At 32.0% G+C, this 15,935-nt stretch overlaps 1 protein-coding gene and 1 pseudogene across 2 annotated transcripts; both read right to left on the reverse strand.

The window, feature by feature from the left end:
• Window positions 1-252: 252 nt before the first annotated feature.
• LOC113867011 (E3 ubiquitin-protein ligase RING1-like) lies at window positions 253-6,977 on the reverse strand. Of its 2 annotated transcripts, none has more exons than XM_027501914.1 (2): window positions 5,749-6,951; window positions 253-341 (listed from the first exon to the last, which is right to left on the reverse strand). In XM_027501914.1, exon 1 carries the CDS (start codon window positions 6,873-6,875, stop codon window positions 5,769-5,771), a length of 1,107 nt encoding a protein of 368 aa, XP_027357715.1. In that variant the 5' UTR covers window positions 6,876-6,951; the 3' UTR covers window positions 253-341; window positions 5,749-5,768. The 2 variants fall into 2 exon arrangements, with proteins under 2 accessions (XP_027357715.1, XP_027357714.1); XM_027501913.1 differs by lacking the exon at window positions 253-341 and adding an exon at window positions 400-771 and having other exon boundaries at window positions 5,749-6,977.
• A 2,060-nt stretch (window positions 6,978-9,037) lies between these two features.
• Window positions 9,038-13,430, reverse strand: LOC113866720 (annotated as a pseudogene).
• Window positions 13,431-15,935: the final 2,505 nt, after the last annotated feature.

Genomic DNA, 15,935 nt, shown 5'->3' on the forward strand with positions numbered 1-15,935 from the left:
ACTTTGGGGTTGAACAAGTTGACCTTGCTTGCCTAACCATTTGACAAAAATACCATTATGCAACTCACCAAATCATAATTTGAGTCACATTTTGCAAGCATAGGACTACGGAGTGGATTGCATCCTCCGCTTCCATTAGAAGAAGGAAAATTACCGAATTTCTACTGAAAAAAATTGCATAGATGAGTTAATTTTCTACGAAAATTTCCCAGGCAACAAAAAAGGCCGAAGGTATATACACCTTTCCCAAAACGAGACCATACCTGAAGTGACTTCAAACGTATTCTAAAAGTTCTTACCTACGAAGAGAAAGCCACGCGAATAGGCTGTTTAAGACCTCACTTCCATAACACAAAAAAAAAAAAAATTAAAAATCCCATGATTGTCAATTTGCAGGGAACTATTGATGGCAAAAGACATTTTAGAAAGAGGGGGGGTTATTCTATTCCAATATTCAGATAAGGAAGATAAGACCCAGTGGACACATTGCAGAACGATCTATTGGCTAACACAAAGAAGTAGATGACGGTATTATAGCAGGCATGAACGTGAGAAAGAGTCACACATAATAATTAACAAAATTCAGAAAATATCGAACCAATAATGCACATATAATTATGAATCTATAAATAACTCTAAAAAATGGTGATTGACAGTTACGTAAGTTCATTATAATCAAATATAACATTTGCAACCGTCACCAACCACTAATTGATATTTAACATCATTTCTATTCGACAAAATGCTGCAGATTTTTTGAACTCTCCGTACCTGCCAAAAGGAAGAAAGAAGTGAAAAGCTGCTCAAGTGTATGCATGCATAAGATTACTAATGTCATATACCATACGTTAATATTCTAGCATCTCAAAAAAAGTTAAAAGAAAAAAAAGGTAAACTAATCCCCACCATTTATTGATGATATAACAGCATTAGTGTATTTTTCATGCATGAACCAAAACAGAAAACAATATATTATGTGTAGGATTAAAATGTAGAGTTTTTATATAGAGGGACCAAAATGAAGTGCAAATATAGGAATTAAAATGTAAAATAATGTCTAATATAGGGATTAAATTTAACGTTGTTCTGACTTTAAAAAATGGTAGAAATAGATCTATAAACAATTTTTCATATAAAGACTAAAATGTAATGGTTTCATATAGAGACTAAAATGAAAAATGGTATCAACAGAATAAGAAAAACAAAAAGAATGCGAACATGGGACAGAGATTTCTAAATGAAATTCCAACCTAACAACACATTATCAAGTGCAGAAACAGTGTAACACACATTTCATTTCACAAACAATATAGTAAGCCTCGCTCTTTGAAATTCAAAAACCTTCAATCATTAATATGTAATATCTAATCAAATTGTAATATCATGATATTTGACTTTCATTATTCATATTATTTGTATTTAGCTAGAATACTAGAAAGAATAACATTAAAAAAAAAAAGAAAAAGAAAAAAGAAAAAACGTGATATATTTCTGAATAGCCGGCATTGAGAGAATTGTCATGTAGCCTATGAAAGGAAATTCTAATTTTAATGGGAAAGGCAGCTTAGAAAATTGAGTGCAGAAAATCTTGATTTTTAACTTTTTATCCATAGAAATTATCTTTATTCATTAATGGTTATGACATTTAACTTAATAAAATAATCAGAATCTATAACGATGAGAGTTTGGAGAGACCAGAATGGACCTTGTCATGTCAAATTTTACAACATGACAAAGTTAAATTTGACAAAGTTGTATTCAAATTGTGTTTATATCTCTCCCCAAATACATTGAATAGACGAGATAGACACAGATTTGAACATGACTTGTCAAGTACATGAGATGAATCATTCCGCAAAAAGAAAATTTCTCTATAGTCATGCAAAAAAATAATAACTGAACTGAAAAAAAAAAAAAGTCTTAATTCTCACCAGGCCTACATCCTCAAATCATTTGAAAAAATAGCATAGCATCACAAACTGGATTGCTCCATGCATTGTATATATACGACCACCCATTATGCATAAGGTTTAAATTCTTGCATCTAACTCCCCCAAAAAGGAGATCAGTAGAGTAAAGAAGTCAGAGTGTATCTTTTATCGATTTAAACTAAAGTATCCTGTAGCACTTGAACTCAACCCACTTTAAATCAATGGTATACACCTTTACTTCCCTACTTTATACATTGCCTCACATTAAAGGAGTCAATTCCTAAATTCTTAGGAGGTTCATGTCACATTATACACACACCACAAAAAATACAGCAGGTGACATACAACATTATTTCCCAAACACATTGCCTCTAAGATTCAAAGAGCTATATATTCTTAGAATACTGAGAGCTAAATTACTCCTCTCACCAAATACCATAAGGTTTAAATCAAGGAACAATGTATTTGCACATTTTAGCATGTAACGATCACAGGCTTTCTGTCTCTTCTGTTCAAGATGCAAAATAAAAGATGTTATCTAGTACTCTGCGTCAAGGAAATCCAATTGGAAGGATCAACATAGCTTGCATAAATATTAATATTTAGCTAGTAGTAGTAACTAGTAGCTACAATTTCTGAAAGGATGCATAGAAGCCAAGGGTACCAAATCATATCAACAGATAGATAACTCTCCTGAATTAAATTCTTTTTCCTTCCCATAGAGAGAACTTTGTTGATCAAAATTTTCCCCCATACAAAAACTATAGTTAAAGTTTAAACTTGATACATTATGTTGAAGTCTTTATAATGCTACTACTACACAAGGTTCATAACATTTACACATCACATCTTTTTAGATGCTTTACAATTTAAACGTAAAAACATATTTTCACATTAAGAAGGCAGATGGACCAGTTATTAGCATAATTTGGTGGAAAGAAAATAATGAGATTTACACTACTTAGACACTGTTTGACTCAAGGAAATGTTTTTCTCTATTTTTCTGCTTCTTCTAATGATTACAAAAATGCCACTTTGTTTTCACTTGTATTTCTGTTTTCAAAGAACTGTACAAGTGAGAACTAACAAGAAACAAAGTGAAAACAAGGTCACATTTTAGAAATTTTGGTGAAAATAGAAAATATTTCCTCAACCAAATAGGCACTTAGGTATCTCAGTTGTGGGCGCAATTTATAAGGCCTTGGACTCTTCAACTACAATATGGTGTGGTTCTGGTTCTCCCAAGGTTCTCATCAATTGGTATCAGAACCTTCCACCATTGCAAATAAGCATGTGAGAGCTAGTGTACAACATAGTTGTCAATAGCGCAGGATAGTAGTAGTGGTGGTGCACAGCAGAGCGGCCCTCAGCTGCTACAGATCTGGCATAGTGGAGCATTTTTGCTGTTGCAAACATTGCAGCTGAATTTGCGGCTCAAAATACGGCCTTTTGTGATGCAATAGCACCACCTTAAGGTTTGTTTGGGAAGGAGGGTTTTAGAGGGAAGGGGAAGATAAAATTTATATTTTAAATAAATATATTTAAAATTAATATTTTTTAAAAATAAAATATATAAATTAATATTTAATATAATAATAAAAATTTAATGTATTAATAGTATATTTGTCATCATAAATAATATATAATTCTTTTAATTTAAAATTAAAAAATATGCTCTTCTCTCTCTTCCCCTTCAAAAACCTTCTCCCAAATATATCTTTAGAGAGAGATATCTTTCCTTTTCTACTCTCAAAATGAAGGAATTTTAGGATTTTTTAAGGGTAAAAAAAACTTTTAATCTGTTAGAAATAGGCTGATTTTTACTTTTTGCCCTTATGATGACACATTCTTTAGGTTTCTTTAAGGGTAAAATATATGTTTTCCTACGATATCAGTTTTCAGACCTAACCTCACCTTTTCCTACGTTTTTCTTCTTCCTTTCTCTATTCACACCCCTTCCTTTCATCTCTATCACTGTTCTGCTTTGTAACTGGCAATACATGACAAAACCCCACTATTTCTCCACTTTTTTTCTTCTCCCCTTCTCTGTTCGACACTCCCTCCTCTCATCTCTGTCTCTGTTTTGCTTTGCAACAATCTCCAATCCAGCATAGTGACTCATCTTGGATGACTTCTCTGGCAAAATCTACTTCCTTCTCTCTATTCTAAATTCTACAGTCTTGCCTCTGTTATATTCTCTTGGAAAATTCACTTTCTTTCTTCTCTGTGTATTTTGTTGATAATTATTCATATGCTATTTATGCATATTTTTAGCATTATATACATAATTATCAGCATATGTATATATTTTATACCCATATAAAAAACTTTAAAATAGCAATAATCCTGCTATGCACTATCAAGCTATAGCATTTTGAGGGTTGTCCCCTATGCCCTCCTATCCCAGATTAACAACTATGGTGCACAGCCAGCTTGCATGAGCGTCAAGGCTACAAAACGTGGTGGGATGTTAGGATCCAATTGTAAGGTATGAGACTTGAATCCCACATTGGAAATAGAATATTTTAATGTAAGGTTTATAAGGCCTTGGGCTCTTCAACTACAATAGCTAACTTTTGTGGTGTGGTTCTCCCAACTCCCAAGGTTCTTATCAATTGGTAGGATTCAATTGCAAGGTATGAGACTTGAGTCCCACATTAGAAGTATGAGATTCTAATGTGGGGTTTGTACGGCCTTAATCTCTCCCACTACAATAGTTAGCTTTTGTCTTTTGTTGTGTGGTTCTCCCCAAGGTTCTTATCAGTATAGAAGCCTACTTTGCAAGCTTTTACAAAAAGCTTCCATAAGCATTCCAAACAGACATATCCTAATTTAAAAAAAAGAAAAAAGAAAAAAAGAAAACTACTTCCTAAATTACTATGATGCAGTATGGAGTCATTGAACACCAAGTAGTTAAATCATTTTATAAAGTATGCCCATAAAATGGAATGTGCTTCATTTCATATTAGCAAATTGGTAGATCTTCTTCTGAGCAACAAATAAAAAAGTGGCTAACTCCTCAAATTTAAACAATTCAAGATATTAAAAAAACTTCTCAGTAGTGGCAATGACCTTCTATATTTATCTCTAAATTGGAAAGGACTGAGGAGTCTTGAATCAATATTTTCGTAATTTAATCACATCCTTTGATTTTTAAGTCAGAAATAAAGGAAACCAAATTCGCATCCTTTAAATGTGCATGCTGAAGGTTTGCTTGCTTCCATTAGCAATGACATTGATCAATAAGGTGATTTTGTCCTCCAAAACAGAGGAAACATCATCAAAGCGCTCCATACCCTGTCCCCCAATTCATGCGCCAACCAAGCAATACAAAAAAGAAAAGAAAAGTAAGGTATCTTAAAGTAGCAGCTGCACAATCCACATTACCAAGCCAAATTTGTAAGTTTAGAAACAACACTCTTTCATTAATTGAGGCACCTCCAATCAAAGATAAAGAGATAATTTTTCCTTCACAATAAGTTTCCGGATCTTCCATAGCTGCAAGCTCAAAGGAAATGCCACCTATGTCTAACTTGTGACCTAATGGCTAATATGCAACAAATTTTATAGTTCAAGCAATACAAAGTACCCTCAGTAGTCGGACAATTTCATTCACTCGCGGAGAATCAAACAAAGGGGAAATTGGCACATTGCATCAATAATCCAGATTCAAACTCAGCCCGAACTAGCACTTTTATGTTACTTATGGCATGTGAGACATCGATAAAATGCAAAACCTAAATAAAAAATTGCAACCAAACCATAAGATAGAACCAGAATTCAACACTCAAAAGAAAGTGGTAACTTCTAAACTTACATATGAAACATGAGTGATTCTCAGTCGAGATCTTCTTGTCTGGTCTCCGACTCAAAATTCTGATTCCCCCTAGGATTCGATTGCCCACCACTATTTCCGCTATGGCTGCTGTTGTTGTTGTCATTGTTATTGTTGCCATCCCCAACATTACTTGTCTCCGCCACAGAAGAAACAAATTGCCTAAACGGCCACGGCAAAGACACCCTAAACCTCCGCCGCGCAACATTTTCTCCACCACTACCGCCACCAGACGAATCATCGGAACCACCAGCCCCTGCATCCAAGTTCCAATTCACCTGGGGACCCGGCCCACCACCACCAACACCGCCACCACTGCGACGAGTCCTCTGCTCGTAATCAGGATCATCTGTGGGCAACTCATACCGACAGACGGGACAAGAATTATGCAATTCCAACCATGGTAAAATGCAATCCGCGTGATATATATGCTTACACGGCATCTGCTTTGCTGTTTCGCCAAGGCCAAAGGTGTCCTTACACACCGCGCACTGTGCGGAATCCGACGCCAGTAGCTCCTCCGTCACCGAAATGTCAGGCAGTCCCTCTACGGCGGACTTAGACGCCGGCGGGGTCCCGTAACGATTCGGATCGTTCTCGGCGAGGTGCTGGATCAGCTCCTCCAGCCCTGGCCCGAAGAAGTAATCGCCGTGTGTGACGTTACCCGGGAACCGGAACGTTCCACCAGGATCGCCGGACTCGATCACGAATTGAACATTGGCGCCGCCGGCTCTTAGGTTTTGGAAGTAGTTCTGGAGGAACAAGAAGGGGTTGAACGGTTCCGCGGCGGCGTCGGATCGGTTTCCAAATAGGGTGGAGAAATCGTCAAAGGAGTTAGCGCCGCCGGAGAAAACGAGGGGAATGGAGCCTGTGCCGGCGACAGGGAAGTCAGATGAGAAGGAGAAGAATGGATTGGCAGGATTAGGGCTAGGAATTGGGGTTTCGAGTTCTTCGAGGAAGCCACCGTTGCAATTGGGGCAGAGGAGATCGGAGGAGGAGGAAAGGTAAACATAGACGGTGCCGTTGCACTGGTGGCAGAAGTATTGGCGAGCTTCTCCGGAGGTAACGCCGCTACCTCCGCCGCCGTCGCCGCCGCCGGCAGAAGACATATCAATGGAAAAGAAAAGGAGAGAAAGAGAGGGAGAGAGGGAGAGGATAGTAAGAGAAGAGAATAAAAGAGAAGAGGAGAGAGAGAGAGAGAGAGTGGTGGCAAAATTGTAAATATGGAAAATCATAAGTCGGTAAAATGGATGTTGAACTCATCATCATCTCCACGACGCGCTAACTTCGGGGTTGAGACTAAGCGCGGACTTAGACGAGACAAGACCGTGTTCGGTTTCCAAACAAATCATTTTTGTCCACGTTTGCACTTCCCTTCATGTCAGCAAATCAAAGAGTAGCACGCCAATTTTAATATATATTCTTTTTCATATTTCTTTATATAACAATATTAGTATGGGTTTCATTTCATTTTTTTTTCACTCTACACAGTTTTTTTTAAAATTAATTTATATCTAATATTAACATAAACTTTTTTGTACTATTAACTAATTAGAATACATTATTACACTTATATTAATTAGTATAAAAATTTATTATTTTTATTGATATAGTATTTTATTATTAAATAAAAATAATTACACTATTAGTATATTTAAGTTAAATTTATATGGTATTAATTTTTTTTATATAAACTACTTTTTATACAATTATATAAATAAAAGAGATTTAAATAATATAAAAAGATAACATTAGTATTCTTTTATATTTTATTTTAGCTCTCCATCTTTTTAATTTTAAATTATTTTATTTTAATTTAATACTTTAAGACTTTAATGTGCATTAAATATTTTTAATTAAAAATATTTAATTATATCATTAAATATGAGAAGTATTGTTTTAGTTTAATATGTGATTTCAAATTCAAGTATTAATAAATATAGTTTTATTAAAATAGCAAAAAAAATAATACTTGTATTAAATATTTAAAAAGTGAACTGATACTTATAATAGTTTTACTCATTTTGAATAAAATTGTTTTCAACAAAAAATACTTCTGATATAGAAAAAAAAGAGAGAAATAAATAAAATCAAAATAAAAGTAAAGGCATAAGACAATAAAAATAAAATAAAATAATTAAATTAAAATAAAAAATAAAATTATAAAACTAAAATATAGAAAGATGTATTACATACAAATTTATTGAATTTCAAATTCTATTAATGGAATTTGATAAAATAAAATATATTTTAATTTGATAAATGTCAACTAATACTTTTAAAATATAATAATACACTTTTTAAAAAAATATTTGTAGATTTTAAATTCTAAAACAAGTTTACTTCCAAACATCTATTAATAAAGTTCTTAAAATGTTAAGCAATATAATTGTTGAGTGTATTTAATTGATAATAAAAATTAAAATGAATTGATAAGAGAACAAAAATGAATAAATAATAGAATACATTAATATGAAATCAAGCTTGAAGTTTTAAGTTTAATTCTAAACTATTTTATTATTGTAATTGTTAATCATTTAATCAATTGTTCATATTATTCAATTATTATATAATAATGATAATCTTCTAATTTATATATTATTTTAATTAAATAAAAATATGAATAATTATTAGATTTTTTAGATTTAATTAACTAATTAAAAATATAAATAATAGATTTATTTTCTATTAATTAATCAATTAAAATTTATCTTAAAGTAATCAATTAAATAATAATAATAATAATAAAAACAAAGAAACAATTATATATTAGCATCAATATTATAAAATTAAATTAAAGTTTAAAATACTTATATCACAAATATTTATTTTAACGAGTTTAGTTACACATAGTTATAATATTTAAGAAAAATTTAATAAAAAACATTCATATTCTAAATATATATAAAAAAAAGAATTTTTTTAAAAATTAATGTGCTTTGAGAAAATGTTATGGGATTTGTCTCTTAAAAATTTTATAGAAATGACGCTGGTAATAGATAAGGAGATGAAATTAAAAAATTTAGAAAATTTAAGTGTACTTAGGTAGAAAAGGGAGTTGAGGTTGTCAAAAGCAATTGCTAGTTAAAAAAAAAGACAAACACCTCTAAAAGAATTCTGTTGAATACTTGTGGCTTCAGCAATGGGAAATATCAAGAGATTCCGTCCCAATTTCAATGAAGCATTGAAACCTGACGGGGATGTCTAGACGAGAGATCAAATATAAAGTTGAGATTAGAGCTTCAAAAAACTTGAATCCTCATTCACATCATCATTCACTGTCTTCATTGCTGGAACAGGAAGAAATGAGAAAAATAAAGAAATTATGTGCCCAGTTCCTCACATGTGACCAAAAATCCGTTCGTTGTTGCCGTTGCACACTCTCTGTTTCCCAAACTTGCGAGCCCACGAATCTATGCTTTTTCACCAACCGATGGTTTTTTGATTCTGAGCTATCAAGATCATCATCTATTTTTCTCTTTTTGTGAGGAGCAATGAATTGAATATCCTCCATGACACATTCCTGTTTGCATAAATGAATTCCGCATTTTATATTGCCTGAAATTTCGCTGTAGTCAAGAACACTTATCTCTGCATGGTTCCATTCGTTGTCTAAAAGATCAAAATACATTGGCAAATGAAAGAGATATGTATGAGCTTTGTTACTAAATGTAGGAAGGTTACTAAATGAAGGAAGGTAAAAAGGTTTTCTAATGCCATTGACGATCAGAACAAATTCAGGCCTCCTATTTCTCTCAGGGTCAAGTACCACAAGACAGAAAACTAATCGAGGGATCTTGTTACGAAACCAGAAAGATATTGATGTTCCCATGTGCTCAAACCAGTTTGGAATCTCTGATCCTGGCAAATAAAATATAGTTTTCATTGGGCAATCAAACCATACTCGATTATCTGATCCTGGGAAAATAAAATTAGCCTGTCTTGCCACATGCAGTTCCTGTTAGTCATAAACAATTCATAAATTTATCAGAGTGAAATGCAGAATATCAAACATCAAGTCTTAAGGATGAAAGCAAGACAAAACCTGATTCAGTAACATGCTTCTGCACGAGGGAGTCATGGATGTGCATCCAATTGCAAAGAAATATGTCAAGTTTGGCGGAATCTCTTCAATTTCTTGAAGAAGTTTGCAATTGTCAAGATCAAGCAACTCTAAAAAGTAACATTCTTTGATGCACTCAGGAATGATTACGAAATCATTTTCTGGCAGGAATAATGACCTCACATTAGCAAACCACGTGTTAACTACTAGAAAAAATTCATCTGTTAGTTTGCATCTTTGCATCCGGTGTGCGTACGTTTGAAGAGCTAACTTTTTCTTCCTCCTCATCTTCTTTGTTATGCACTACGCACCCTTCGATTCCCGTGATTGAAATCTCAGTCAGTTCTGGCATCGTAACAATGTTCCAACGGAGAATGGGAACAACAACATCGTAGGTCCGTTTTGAATACAATCTTAATATTCGAAGCCGAGTAAGATTCATAAATGAATGTGGGAATCTTTTTATGCGAGACCCAATCAACCGCAAATCTTCCATATTTTCCATCTTTACTGATATGTCTGGAAAGCTCTCAAGGCTACGACAACTTGTAAGATCGAGTTTTTGGAGTGAGGTTAAGTTGAGTGGGGGGAAACACCTAAGGCTCTCGCATCCCAAAGCAATAAAGAATTTAAGATTGTTTAGTAACCCAACGGAGTAGTGAATCCTACATATATTAAAACAAAATTTAAACGACAATTTTTCTAAATTTTGGAGACCAGAAACATCAGGTATCTCCGTTAAATATTCACAATAGTCAAAATTCAAACTTGTCAAGGTCTTAAACTCCTGCAACAAAAACAAAGGGAAAAACAAGCAAATCAATAAACTAAAATTTAATTCATTATTTGAATATAACACGTCAAGAACCCAACCAATAAGTAAAAACACAAGTATAAGGAGATTAACTCAATCGACCTACATACCTTTTTCGATAATAAGCCTAGTGATGAAATGCGACTGCTGCCCAAGTTGCATATAGCAAGTTTGTTGGGACAAAAATCAGATGGTAAATGCTCTGAAGGATATTTCTGCCATTCCAATACTCTCAAACTATTTGGAAGATGATTGGGGCCTTGAGAAAAACGACCATTTTTTATAATAAGAGTTTTCAGATTTTTCATCTTCTTCAATCCATCTCCATCCCATTTTACTTCTTCTCCTTCTTCTTCAGAAAAAGGAAATTCTAGAAATATGATTTCAATCTCATTGGATCCCTGCAAACATCGTACATAAATTAATTAACAAAATACAAATAGACCTAAATTATATGTGTGTTTGTCTGTATTATTCAGTCAATATTTTGTTCACAGTTAATATATTTATTTTTATGATACAAGATTGATTTCATAAAACAGATCACATTGGTTATCTATGTATTAGATTTGTATTATCTGGTATCATAATATATTATGTACCACAATAAAAATATCTAACATTAATATTAAAACAGTATTTATTATTATTTACATAAATTATTTTATTACAGTATATAATAATGGTTTTTCTTAGTTATAATCTTATTATTTTATTTGCAACTAATCTATTACTATTATTTTATTAACGTAAATAAGTAGTCATTATAATTACTTTACCCTCAGAAAGTGTGTAAATGTTGTTTATTTTTTATTTATTTCTAAAAACTTAAATTAAGTAAATAAAACTAAGTATTGTAAGTATATTAAATTTACGTAAATAGTAAGTAGTTATAAGTGTAAGTAAATTGTGATAGCGGAAGTAATATTCACCCTTCGAAAATTAAAATTCTAAAATTTTTAACAAGCCAGTAGAGAGAAAGAGAGTCTTCAAGCTATTTGCTTTTTAGTTTGTTGCCATTCTTCCGTGCCTTTCTATGATTATAAAGTGAATTTGAAAAATCAAGAAATATATAATCTTTTAAAACAACATTTTTGTATTTGCTCATGCATGGGATGTTCCTCTAGTATGTGTTATACATGCAAGATTAAGAAGGGAAATTTAAGGGAATTAAAAACAACTATGGCGTGTGAAAACGGTAGTCGAAAGAAATAAATCCAAGTTTAAGATGAAAAAGCAAACCATGTGTATTTGTCTTGCTCCCCTCATCTTTCTCTAAAACTCGAACCACATCTTCATGGAACCTTAGTCTACTACGTTTTCCAGGCTCTTTTGACGATTCACGTCGAACAATTTCCTTACCCATGTCCTCTATCAAGTCATGCAATTTCACTTTGCCACTGTAATATTCACTCACTTTTATGGGAGATCTGTCATTCAAAACTTGAATATGATGTTCCACACAGTAACCATGATGAGCATGGAGTATATCTTTGACCTTTTCCAAGTCATATCCCTTGAAGCAACAAGTAATGTCGAGAAAAACATTCTTTTCTTCTTCCTCCAACGCATCAAACTAAGCAATCGAAGAGCATCTTCGTCACTCAACGTATTCACCTCATATGTTGTTTTAACATCATGACTTGCTAACAAGTGTTGGTTCCGAGTTGTGATGATAACTCTGCTACCAGCACCAAACCATTCAGGTTTTCCCACAATTGCTTCTAATTGATCTTGCTCGTCAACATCATCCAAAATCAACAGTACCTTCTTTCGCCCTAGCCTTTGCGATATCATTGACTTTCCTTCTGGGACACTTGTTAAATCAATTTTGTTCTTCCCTCCAACTGTTCTGTTAAGAAGAATGCTTTGGAGATGCTGTAACCCATGTTTCTTTGAAGTTTCTCTCACGTTTTCAAGAAAACATGAACCATCAAAACTGTCGGCAATTGAATTATAAACAGCTAGAGCAAGCGCCGTTTTACCAATTCCGCCAATTCCATGGATCCCTACAATGTGGACTCCATAATCAGATCCCACATCAAGCAGTGAATTCACTTCTTCCATAGGAGCCTGCAGTCCTACTGGGTAATTAGCAGTAGGTAAAGGAACACGATTAATCGTTCTAGATACCTCTTCGACGATCTTCCCAATAAACTCGTGCTCATATTCAGGCCTACATAGCATGAAAAGTTTGTGTCATGTCCATGTTCATTTATACTTCTTTACTACAGTTCAAATTGTGAAAATTACCAAGTGAAAACTACATGAACAAAATATTAGAAGGTACCCGTGTTTGTAGTGACATCCGGACAAGTTAGCTGTTTGATTAAGAGCCATCTTCCATTTCTTCAACCTCTCCATGTTATCCTTGTTTTTCTTGAACCTTGCTTCATGCTTAGCCAATGCTTTAGCATGAGTCCCAGTCTGATGTCGCACGTGAGAAGGGTCAACGTTATAGAAAACCGGCAAAACCAATCGACCCTTTGCCTTAATGCAATCTGTGATGGTGACAAGTTCGTCTAAGCAAAAAGAAGAAGAAGCATAGTCGGCAGAGAAGACAGGGATGGCAAGCCTGGACTCTTTAATGGCCTCCACAAGCTTTGGTGTAATTTCATCCCCTCCGCGAAGCTCTCCATCATCAATGAATGTATGAATTCCTTTGTCACGGAGAGCTTTGTAAAGATTACCGGTAAAACCATGACGAGTATCAGAACCTCTGAAGCTGAGAAACACATCATAGGTGAATGCATAGCTGAAGGAAGAGGATGATGAACACGGATCCATGAGCACTGGGAAGAAAGGTTAGCGAGAGTTTGGAATATGGTTGGAGTGTTGGAATAGCTTATAATATACAAGCTACAAATGGTTGAAGGAAACTTCCTTTGCATCTTCCATTTCTCATCCGCGTTTTCAAATTGTAATCATTGAAAATAGTGTTCAACATTTAAAGTGAAAAAGAATCTGCAACAAGTGGAAGTCTAAATATACACACACAGGCACGAGAATCTAATAGGCCACACAGGTAAAGGAAACAAGCTGTCATACGTTAAAATTGTGTTTGGATAAAAAAATTTAAATGTAAGAGAATCGTAAGAGGAGTTAATAGAAATTTTTTTAAATTTTTCTTGAAAACCTGTCATTTAAAATTTTCTATATTTAATATAAAATTTATCTAATTAAAAGTATGAAGTATTCTAAAAGTATTTCTCTTTACTGTGTAAATATATATAATTTAGTAATTTAACTAGAATACTGTCTAAGTATATCTTTTATTAATATTTTAAATAGTAAATAAAAACGAACAAGAAAAAAAGTTGAACTTATAGAATGTGATTTTAGAGCTCACTTTGTTAAAAACCTTGAAGATAGTAAGTAACAGATTGATGAAATATGGGTGGGCCAGTATAGACCAAGATTTCTGACACCTTCTTTGTGCTTTTATCACGCGTCTTCCTGCTAATTATTCAATTGATTGTCAACTTTTCTTTTTATTATCGTAAAAATTTATTTTCTTTTGAGCTAAAAAGTTTCACAACTCCCAATTCGGTTCCACATAGGTTACGTTACGTATAAACATCGTTTAAATTGATGAAACTATTTAGAAACTATCACATCTAACAATAAATTTATCCAAACAAACAATATGATAAAGGTGTGTGCTTAGTTATCTAAATTTTTTTTATAAGTACGTATAAAAAATTAATTCAATAAAAAAACATATATTAAATTAAAAAAATTATTATATAATTTATTTAAAGTTATATTGTTTATATTATTTAATATATAATTTTATTATTATTATGTATATTTAATTTTTTATTTTTAAATAAAATATAATTTATATTAAATTTATTTAATAATAAATTGTTATATTTATTATATTTCTTTTTTTTGGATATAATATCCATAAAAAAAATTTAAATATTAATTTCTAGAATGATAGTTTTAAAATATATTAATTTTTAAAAATATTAATTTTAAAAGAAAAATTTAAATTTTTTCCCTCTCTTCATTCCTTTCTCTCTTTAAATCTTTTTCTTTTTTATCATTCTAAATTTCTAAACAAAGCATTTAAGTCTTTAATTTAAAAGAAAATAAACTTTTACAGTAATAAAAAATAGTTGACCCAAATTAAAGTAATCTAAACAAAGCCTTAAGTTAAGTCTTGGTATATAGTGGCCCCCACAGAAAAGAAATGGGTACGAAGTTTCAAGGATTGCAACGGTTCAATACAAAGTTGCCCCAAATTTCATCAATGTTTTTAGCATGTGAGATCTAAAATCATTCTATACGTTCAACCTTTTTTCTTGTTCGTTTTTATTTACTATTTAAAATATTAATAAAAGAAATACACGGTAATAATAATAATAAAAAAAAAAGACACAGACTTTTAATATCTTTGTTCTTCTTCTAGTCCACACTAGTCCATACACTCTTAATTTTTTTTGTTTAAAAATCTTTTAAATTCTTTCATCATACACTCTACCAGATATTTGGATAAAGTAATTCTAATTAAATTACTAAATTATATATATTTAGAAATTAAAGAGAAATATTTTTAGAATACTTCATATTTTTAATTAGATAAATTTTATATTAAATATAGAGAATTTTAAATGAGAGATTTTCAAAAAAAATTTTTAAAAATTTCTATTAACTCCTCTTATGATTCTCTCTCGTTTAATTTTTTTTTTTTTTTATCTAAACACAATTTTAATATATAACAACTTTTTTACTTTCTCTGTGTGACTTATTAGATTCTTGTGCTGTGTGTGTATATTTAGGAAGGCACAATAATCTAATAGGTCACACAGAAAAAAGAAATAAGTTTTTATATTTTAAAATTGTGTTCAGATTCAAAATTTTAAATGTGAGAGAATCATTAATAGAATTTTTTAAAATTTTTCTTGAAAACCTGTCATTTAAAATTCTCTATATTTAATATAAAATTTATTTAATTAAAAATATGAAGTGTTCTAAAAATATTTCTCTTACAATCTAAATATATATAATTTAGTAATTTAACTAGAATTATTTTACTCAAATACATAGTAGAGTGTACGATGAAAGAATTTAAAAGATTTTTAAACAAGAAAAATGAGTGTATTGACTACTGTGGACTGGAAGATGGACAAAGATAAAGTCTGTGTCCTCGAAGTTTGAACATATAATGATAGAAGGAGCACTCTTTTTTTATCACCATGTTTTTTCTTTTATTAATATTTAAAATTATAAATAAAAAGGAACAAGAAAAAAGGTTGAACGTGTAGAATGGGATTTTAGATCTCA

The sequence above is a fragment of the Abrus precatorius genome, unplaced genomic scaffold (genome assembly GCF_003935025.1).
Source record: "Abrus precatorius isolate BTA unplaced genomic scaffold, Abrus_2018 Scaffold5, whole genome shotgun sequence".
NCBI classification, from domain to species: Eukaryota; Viridiplantae; Streptophyta; class Magnoliopsida; order Fabales; family Fabaceae; genus Abrus; species Abrus precatorius.

Excerpts from the sequence above, each read along its gene's own strand:
- LOC113867011 (XM_027501914.1), bottom strand. The coding sequence starts at position 6,875 with ATGTCTTCTGCCGGCGGCGGCGACGGCGGCGGAGGTAGCGGCGTTACC.